This window comes from Schistosoma mansoni, chromosome W, assembly GCF_000237925.1.
Source record: "Schistosoma mansoni strain Puerto Rico chromosome W, complete genome".
Classification (NCBI taxonomy): domain Eukaryota; kingdom Metazoa; phylum Platyhelminthes; class Trematoda; order Strigeidida; family Schistosomatidae; genus Schistosoma; species Schistosoma mansoni.
The window spans coordinates 44,825,667-44,836,214 of NC_031502.1; the positions used below are offsets into that span (position 1 = coordinate 44,825,667).

General features: G+C 38.5%; 1 protein-coding gene across 1 annotated transcript; it reads right to left on the reverse strand.

Annotated features, from left to right (window-relative positions):
- Positions 1-476: 476 nt before the first annotated feature.
- Positions 477-2,464, reverse strand: Smp_175150 (hypothetical protein; the record flags this gene model as incomplete). Its single annotated transcript, XM_018789847.1, has 2 exons — positions 477-674; positions 2,417-2,464. The coding sequence occupies 2 exons, from the start codon at positions 2,462-2,464 to the stop codon at positions 477-479; spliced, it is 246 nt and encodes an 81-aa protein (XP_018655249.1).
- Positions 2,465-10,548: the final 8,084 nt, after the last annotated feature.

Consider the following 10,548-nt stretch of genomic DNA (forward strand, 5'->3'; position numbering starts at 1 on the left):
ATGTTCTCGTGTAAAGCATCTTAAATTTGATATCACGCTAACACCATTTAGTTGTCTTTAATGTTACTGCAATATGTTTTTTCGTCTTCTAAGTTAAACCAAATATAATAATCCCCAGAATAATGTCTACCTTATCTCCATCATTTTCAAAACTATTGTTCTGTAACGTCCCAAATTTTAGTTATTTTAGTTTCATTTATTCCATACTGGCTTGTACTTTGACTAAGCTTACGCATACGTTTATAGTATATTTCTACAAGTCCATTGGAACTCATTGATCATCTGAACTGCGCGTAAAATCTTCCACTAGATTTATCACAGCTTCCACAGCTATGCGCATTTGAATTTATGAAGTTGATCATCGGGATAATGATCTCGGCAGTTTTAACACAGAGGAGACTATGAACTATAACAGGGACATCCTTTTGACATGTTATCACGCTAAATTTTTCGAAGCATCCTTTTTATTAGTACGATTAATGATTTTGGGTTTTAGTTGTGGTACCGTCCGTACAATAACCATCGCCTCGCTCTCGAGGAGGAAACTGTCCTCCAAGGACTGGTGTGGATTTACCGAACCTATATTCGTTCCTCACTAAGTAGATATAAAAGGACCTGAAGTTTGTCCCAGCAGGCTTATCACACCATACCCGATACAATCGAAGTGCGTGGCTCTAATTTATACACATAAATGCTCCACAGTTCTGTATAAAATGGGGATAAAGTGTTTACACAAGAAAAAGAAGTAAACAAATGTTTTTTCTATGATATTTCAATCCTAGGAGGGGGTTGTTGACTTGTTTTAAGCCACCCAACTTAGACTTCAACCTCAGCCTGCCCCAAGAGATGAGCTCTATTGAAACGTTGACATGATAAGTCTGTAAAACAGAAGCAAAGCAGTTCAGTATCTGTGGAAGACTATATAGCCTAAAATGGTGGAAATTGTAGCTCGGGTGGATGATTTGAGTGGAGTTTTGCTCTATAATCTGGGTAGTTTGATCAAGGGACTTTCATTGCCCTTCTGAACATCATAAACACAACATCTGTCTGCAGTTTGCTCTGATGATGTTCAGAAGAAAAATTATGGCTACACGACCAAACCACTCAACTTAGAGAACAAAACTTCACATGAACGATATAGCCTCACGAAGAACCGCTTCAACTCTGAATGTTTGACATAACTACACTTTCAACCACAAATGAATACTCCTCATTTCATATTCAGAAGTAAATTATTCAAAAAGCGAAATTTTCTATAGTATGCAATTTTTTCTACAGTATATATCCTCTCGCCACGATCAATCTAGCAACAAGAGATAGCATCAATTGAATCTAATAATTTATCATACCGCTCTCTGTTCCACTACTAAATGTTAAGCATTGTTTATCGTTCATATCCAAATACCTTGCTGCTCCTCAGTTCCTTTTTTTTCTCTTCAGAATCTTGCCCTGAAGGCGAAGCTGAGGAACTCTTGACATGTGGAACAAACTCAACGTATGTGCTCTCCCAAGGTCACAGTTCGCACCAGGCGCCCCACAAGTCTACTTTATGACAACTATAAACTTAAAAAGTTGCATCGCATAAATACTTAGCACGACCAAATCCTAATACAATTTTCGCCGAGCTTGGATCTGATGTGTAACGTGGACACGATGCCCCTTTAGAAAATATTTTGAAGACTACGCAGTATATCTGAACGAATGAACTGATATTAACCCTCATAGATTATATTTACTAAAAGACCATGCTTGGGATGCATACTGTGAATCAGTATATATTGTAACTTGTAGATCATGCCTGTAATAATTCCGTGTACCTGCCATTGCAGAAATGTATTCTTATTATTATTATCCCTTCTTAGATTTATAAATGGAAGGGTTACACTGAAGGTAATTTTTAATGATTGGGGTGAAAATTTAGTTGAAGAGCTCAGGGGAGGGAATGCGTGAGGAGTTATTACTTTGACACAGGGTTTAATCCTCCTCAGACTAGTCATTGTGCAAGTCTGTGGGAAAGATTGATTAGAATAGTAAAGCGTTAACTAAGTGCTATACGTAAGATGCAGTGTTTAAGAGACGGAGCGTTAGAGGAGCTGTGAATAAAGCTAAAAGTATCTTGAAAGGTAGGTCGTTGTAACCGGTGATAAAAATGCTAGGGACTTGGATGTTTTAACTCCGAACAGAATAATCTTACTTAGAAGCAATGGAAGATCACAACATAGTCTGGGGTTCGAGAAGAGCGAAATATTTAGCATATGTGTTTTGAAAGAGATTGTACAAGGAGTAAATAAACACTCTCCAGTTGCACGATAAATAGATAAGCTTTATGAAGAACTTCCAAGGAGGGGATGTCGTAATTAAATCTGGTAAGTTAGCTTCAGGAGGCCGGCTTTTTAGAATAATACAAATTGCTTACATCAGTGAGGATGGGCTTCTCAAAACTGTGGGCGTGTTTCTGAGTCATTGTGTTTACCCACACGACGTCGCTAACAGTCCGTGCTCATCCAAGTCTATTAGCCAGACAAAAAGATCCAGGAAATCTCGGTGAATGTTTATTTAATTAATTGTTCTCCATAGTGGTCTAGCTTTAAGTGAATCATGAATTCAATTATTAAATTACTATAATCTACACAAAACCCCTTTCTGATGATAATTAATTGTTATTTCATTGCTGCCTCAGCGTTATTCGGTTTTCTGATCTGTGTCCAGTTGTGTGATATTATTGGGCCAACAGTGTAGCGCAACTATAACTGGTTTAAGATGATCCGTGTACAAGTTGCATCGAGGGGAGTTCAGACTACTAATGAGCCAAACCACCACGTATGTATTAGCGTAACCCTATCCTGTGGGTCATTGACCGAAAGAAGTCGATAAGAACAGGGATAGTTAGGTGTTCCGTTGAGTCCTATCCACCCCTTTTAGACCTCCACAAATAGGCATATAATTCCCTTGTTTTTCTAAGGTTCGCTTGTGTAGGCTGTCTTTCCTGTGTTCGCAGACCTGTTCTTAGCAGTACAGACGTAGAAAAACGGTCTGTTCGATAAGTAAAAGGTGACACCGTTCCATTGTGGTGGGAAGGGGCGTCAAGATGTTGAACGATTTAACTTCTGTGGTCAGGCTAACATTCCGCTCTCTGGTGTCAACATCACCATGTCGTGACCGTTCATCATTGGAATCCAGAGTCAGCGAGAATATCCAACGACAGTATAAAGACATTTACTCTTGTTATTTTCGTGCCAGTTTTGTTGTACCAGTGGATGAAACTTCTGTAATTGTTGAATAAACGGATTCCTGTGCCACCGGTCGTTGACTGGTTCTTCTTTTGGGAGTTGGGGGCAGTTTTATAACAATATATTTTACTCTATATGATGGTGTCAATATTCCAACGAGGTCAGAAACAAATGAATAAAATTGGTTAAACGTTAGGGATTTATCGAATGGTCTTGTCAAATGGTCAGATACTATGAGAAATAATATGATTATACGTGACAGGTGTTCCGTTCTACGTAAATTCTCGATCTTGCAGAATGCATCAGCAATTTAGAAGGAGATAGGTGCAGATTAGTTATCTTAGAAATGAGTATATATGAAAGCAGGACATTACCTCAAGACTAATATCACTGTGAAATCGCCAGACGTCTGATTCTTTGCTGCTCCACGTAATACGTGACGTTGAGCTCGTGGCATCTGCCTTTTACAACCTGGTTCGAGACCACGGGTACAGGTAATATCCACCGACCATAAATAAAAATATAAACATACAGTTCATCGAAATTATAATGCGAAATAAATGACGGTCAATCGTTATGGTCTGTGAAACAAGTATTCTATATTTCAACTCTGATAGGTGACTGATGAAATTAGTTCCTGTACCGATAAAATTCAATTATTCCCGTAATCCGCGTGAAGTCTAACATTCTAGACCTTATCTCAACCTTTCTCTGTTGCAATTTCGAACTTTCAGGTTGCGTCTCACCCTCGCATGAGTCAGGGAAATCATGGTATTGTTCCTTATCAAACTTGGGAGTTCTAGGCGCCCTGTATGGTGTTTACAAATATCTCGATCGACGTAAAACGGTAGGGAAAATGTCAAACAGTGTAATCCGATACCGCTGTCGATTTACACGACCTGCTGTGCGATGCAAACTGTTAGACACTTGTTTTCGTTCGCAAGTTATTGACAGTTTTGACAATTATCAGTGAAGTTTTATCCACTGCAATACTTTGCTTGTTTTGCTCTTAGCAGTCAGCAGAGTGTTGAGGTTGATTTGCATTCCGAAACATTAACAACATGTGTATTAACAACGATTGGATCAACCAAAGCTTTTCTACTAGCATGAGCTAAAATAGAACCACATTCAAATACAAATGGATCTTCAGCGTCCTTTAGAGGTAGCTTATGAAGAATAGACTCTATATCAGTAACACTATTGTTGTCAACTATGTTATTTGACAGATGTCTACTTGTGATCGATTACTAGCGTTGTTCACGCGCGTATTCATACTTTTATCACGTAGTTTGTTCATGGTCAACTCTTAGTATGTTTTAGATAATGAACCTCTCGTAGTTCATTCCAATGTTATTCTAGACGCACAGGATTCGTCCGTGTTCAAGAGCTTTAATTTGTACAATTCATGGACCATAGGAACATTATAGCCAATGAGCAACAGAGTTCACCCATTCATGAGCCCCACCATACTCCTTATGAGAGAAGAGTGAACAGGTGATTAATTCTTAACAATGCTATTTTTCATCGGTGTATGTCTTCAGTTCTATAACTCGTCTTGATCTGCACAACAAAAATGAACCGAAACGGCATGGCTCGATCATGCGGGCGCGGTCAATCTTACTAACCTCTTGTTCTCTGCATAACCGTGTTCTTCATAAGTGTTAGACATCATATTGCAGATTGTCACCATAGGGCGAGTAAGTATAGACAGTGCTGCGACTCGCGTTAGATAGTCACATCACTACAAGTCTGCCATTTTGAGATTAGGTCTGTTATAGTAGCGAAGCTAAATGTACCAATACTGAAATAAACCGTAAATCTAAAATTCCTTGTGATGGTAGCGAAAATGCCAAAGATAATCTTATTCCTAAGGTCACAAGATAATAGCCTGAGAAACAAATCTTAGAATTTAGAGGAGCTGCTTCAAAATTCATAACGTGATACAATTGTTCCATATCAAGTTTTGAAATGCTCATTTCTGTTGACGGTGTGGTGGATGCCAGTAGCAGAACTTATTCAAAATATAACTATGCTCACAGTTACTAATGATATACCAAAAAGCGATTATCACTACAAATTGAAGTGTCTGTTTATAAGCTGAGCGAAACAGTAAAAAAAGCTACTACAACAAAATTGTATTGAAGATACGACTAGTTTTTTGGTTTTACAACCTGCTACCAGTAGCACGTTCTATATTCGACGCTTTTTCCCGAACAAAGGAAATCAGAAGTCAGACGAGAAGAGGTAGGAAAGATATATTTGATACGTTATCAATATATCGAGAAGCGTTTATTCTTAGCTGGCTAGTGAAAGTAGGAGCTGTGTCCCACGCTGAGTCGAAACGTGATCTCCTGCGGATGCATAACCAAAAGCCTTCAGTTAAACAAGTCCACTTAAACAACATGGTCAGCATCCAATGTCGAACACTTAGAAAGCTATTGATTTTGGGGAATTATTTACAGCTACAATATCACAGCATCACCAGTATCATCTACAAAGTCGCACCTTTAGAATACTAGAGACCTAAGTCCTCTAAAGATCTGTATATATCGGTCGGTACACGAAGACATCTTCAAAGACATTGTACTCGATTCCACAACTTTAATGACTTTTTCTCTTTAGTAACGATGAAAGAAATACTTGTCCGAACAGAGGCAACAAGTACACAAAAAACAGTCGAACAAGAAAAACGCGCTGTCGAATTTAACAATAACTCATCTGCACTCACCATACTCTTTCAAAATAAAGTTAAACGTTCAAATTGAGAGGAAACATATTTATTGGAGGTGGTGTTTTATTAATAAGCTACGTGTTTTTAATTCCAAATGCATTTAAAATCAAACAGGCTTTCTCAAATAAAAAAGTAAGCACATTTTCTAAGAACAATTTATTGAAAATGGAGTTGGACAGGAAAAGCATTTCACGGATTATTTCTTTTCCTAACGCCTGTTCGACTACTGAGAATCAAAACAATCTTGTAACTTCTAGAATGTAAAGAAAAATATGTTACTATATCTGAATGACTTGTTTTTGCACAACTAACTACTTGAAGCTGAACTTACGGTTGGCTATAGCATCCTGTTTTGTCGGTGGAATGCTTGACTGGTTTATGTTTGGTGCTGAAAACTTTGGATTCGAAGATGTTTAGCAAAATCACAAAGACTGATTATGCGGCTTCATTTGACCCCGGAAATCAATCAAAATTCTACGTGAATACACTCACTTATGCATCGATCTGACTCATCACACTTGATGATTATTTTAACAATTATCACACATAGGGGAAATACACAGAATTACTTCAAAAACCCAAACTTGGAATCCTAACATGAATTCATGCAAAGATTATCTTGAATAAGCATCATATTAAAATAAATGAATGTTATACTGAAAAGAATACCCCACTGGAAATAAAATAAATACTACATTGAGGAACCATCATATTGAACTAAAAACGGAAGTAGTGTTGAACAAAAATCACAATGAGTTTAAAACGTAATTTTGTCATATAATCCCGTCATATCACCGACTCCTGAAAGAGTTGGGATAGGCGCACATCAGGCATGAATGCTGAAGTCAAACAAACAATACTGAATGAAGTCAATATAGTTATTTTAACACCTACGGCGTGATTTCAATAGTAAATCCTCCCTGCTGACGACCAGTTAAATCAAGAATTGGATGTTCGATGACTAACTATGGATTATAAACCAAGTCATATATTTATAACCTTCCGTTTATAATACTATAATAGGGGTATTGAATTGACGTGCCAATAAAATTGTGAATTGAATGCTTACTTTACCATACGCATATTTACGGCTTTAAAATGCAAGCACATATAACTTAGTGGATGTTTAAAGGAAGATAAAACGGTATCAATTAGAATATTTCCCTATTTTCCGCTCATTACGCTTAAGTATAAAAAGTTGATCTCACTAGACAAACGGTACAAATAAGTCCTGTAAGATAAATCAAAACACAGCGCCTTCAGCTAAACGAGTCCACTAAAACTAATATGATCAGCATCCAATGTCGAACACTTACGGAGCTATTGATTTTTTGGAATTATTTACAGCTACAGTATGTTAAATGACGAAATGATAACAATTGTTATGGAGTGAATTTAAATTGCAAGCAAATAAGTGGTTAATTAAGGTCCGTCTACACGTGGCGGCAACGTGGTGAGGAAGATAAATCTGATAGTAATACTCAACAATAATCTGAGCCGAAAACTCCGACGTAATGTAGAATGGCTTAAAAAGATGTTGTAACACCACAATTACCTACAATCACAACAAATTAAAAAAACGGATGACGGAGGTAGCGTTTATTTGAATAGCGGCAATAGCGCGTGTATATTGGTACAGCTAAACAATTAAAATCGTTTTTTGAATAGATACTGAGAAACAACATATATCGGATAAAAAATTTGTTTACATATAGAGTGTCACAGATAAAGAAAAAATTTGGTATTTATTTTACCATTATGATATCCATTGAATATATACATCAATAAAATTGTGAATTGAATGCTTACTTTACCATACGCATATTTACGGCTTTAAAATGCAAGCACATATAACTTAGTGGATGTTTAAAGGAAGATAAAACGGTATCAATTAGAATATTTCCCTATTTTCCGCTCATTACGCTTAAGTATAAAAAGTTGATCTCACTAGACAAACGGTACAAATAAGTCCTGTAAGATAAATCAAAACACAGCGCCTTCAGCTAAACGAGTCCACTAAAACTAATATGATCAGCATCCAATGTCGAACACTTACGGAGCTATTGATTTTTTGGAATTATTTACAGCTAGAAATCACTCTCCCGCCCTGGTGAGGTAGTGATGACCCCACGACGTGGCCAGCCAGAAGTTTAAACCCAACGGCTTTGTCGTTTTTAAACACTCTTCTGATTATTTGCTATGTTTAGCAGCGTCTGGTCGTCTTTCGTTACTATAACGGGCCATGAAAAACACAGTATAGCAATCGTAAAACAAGTACAATCGAGATCTCGGTTCTTTATGAGCTTCTTGGTTTTTTTCCAGCCGTCCTGGAAAAGAAGAACATAGAACGTGTGAGTGCATGTCGAAATACACTCGTACTTGCGTAAAGACACATGGTGAGCGGAAATAAAGATAAATAAACTAATACACTTGCGACTGCTTAAAAGCGATTCAAAAAACCATTTTTTTAATAAATATATGAAAATGAGCGTATCAAATTCTTTATAATATATAATGCAAAGGAAAATCAGGATAAAGTTAGTGTCCTACGTGCGATAGTCGCTTGAATGTTCTGGAAATCTTACTCTTCTTCCAGAACGCGTTGTCTTAAGTTTATTTTCAGGCGCTGATGAATTATCAACGTGCCTGTTGGCTGTTTTGATTGGGTACCACAAGTGTAGGAGCCGTGTCGTTCGAATGTACCGAAGGAAAATCGATGTAGATAGGGTTTCCTTCCAAATACACTGCTTTGAGGCGATTAATACTGATGCTATCTTTAGTGCTATTCTTATCGACTACGTAGTACTTAGGTTCCTTCTGAAGAAGCTTGAAGTGTCCTTCGTATGCTGATTCGAGGGGTCGTCGATGTGAGTCTCTACGAACGAAGACATGTGTACTATGTAGTAAGTCAGGTTGAACGAAAACATCAGTTGATTGAGGTCGAGTGTGAGCAGGTTTAACTGAACGCATAGCGTTTGTAAGCCTGTTCGTGTAGGAGTTTAGATCCATGTTCATTGAAGAAGACGAAGGATCCACGAATTCTCCTGGAAGTCGGAGTGTTGTTCCACAAACGAGTTGAGATGCAGTGTATCCAATATCAGATTCACTGCATTGCGGATACCTAGTAGGACGAGTGGAAGTGCGTCTGTCCACTGTGAAACGTTTGTAGCTGATAGTGAAGCTTTAAGTCGTCGATGAAAACGTTCTACCAACCCGTTTGCTTGTGGGTGGTAGGCGGTTGTTCGGAAGCGAGTCCAGATAAAAAGTCCAGATTCGAACTGGCGTCCGCGGTCTGTAGAGATCATGGAAGGGCAGCCGAAATTTGCTACCCATCGTTCGACGAAAGCGCGAGCCACTGTTTCAGCAGTAATGTCCTTAATAGATACTGCTTCTGGCCATCGAGTGAAACGGTCTAAGCAGGTTCAGAGCTCTGAGTATCCATTTGAATCTGGTAAGGGTCCTACCAAATTCAGATGAACATGGTCGAAACGAGCATCGGGGTTTTGAAAGAGCCTAGGGGACATTTGTTGTGTCTAATTACTTTAGTTTTCTGGCAGCTTACACAGGAGCGTACCCACTCCCTCACGTCTTTATTCATGCCAGGCCAGCAAAACCGTTCACCTATAAGCTTGATTGTTGCACGAGCACCTAGATGATAAAGATTGTGCAACGTATTGAAGACGTTGCGTCGATAATGTTTCGGCAAGATTGGGCGATCCTTACATGTAGATGTGTCACAAAGTAAGGTTTCCTTACCTGTTCCCATCTGTTCAAGGGTTGTTAAGGATAAGTCATGCTGAAGATCAGTGTCTTCTTTTTCTAGCTGGGCGAGTTTCAGAAGGTCGACCACTTGGAAACTGTTCAAGGAACTTATACGAGACAAGGCGTCTGCAACTACATTGTTCACTCCAGAAATGTGTTGTGTATATGGAGTAAACTGTTAAATGTAGTCCAGTTGTCGAGACTCTCGAGGTGAGCTTTTGTCTGAGGATGAGCTTAAAGAGAAGGTAAGAGGTTTATGATCGGTAAAAAGTGTGAATTCTCTTCCTTCAATGGAATGTTGGACATGCCGTACGGCACAACACATAGCTTGGAGTTCCCTAATTGTGGAGAATGCTTTTCGTGCGGTGTCGTCTAGATTAATTGATTTCGCATTTCCACGAAGTTGGTCGGTTAACGGTTTCATAAGAGATGCGTATTTAGGTATGAACCGTCTGTAGAAACTTACAAGGCCGTTGAAAGTTCGCAACTGCTTAATCGTGATCGGTTCTGGGCGATCCAGAATGGCCGCCACTTTGCTTCTAAGAGGTCGGATGGCTTGAGCATCAATGGTGTGTCCTAAGAAGTCTAGGGAGTTGGTTCAGACTACTGGACGAGCTGACTGAATGTTTACAGTAATGCCATGCCTTTGAAGTAGATCGAAAACAATGTTCAGATACTGGAGATGGGATTCTCTGTCCGGACTTGCTATGAGACAGTCATCAACATATGCATGTACGAAGTTGAGACCTCGGGAAACGTCATCTATGAATCTTTGGAAAGTTTGAGCAACATTCCTTATACCGAAAGACATTCGTAAAAATTCGT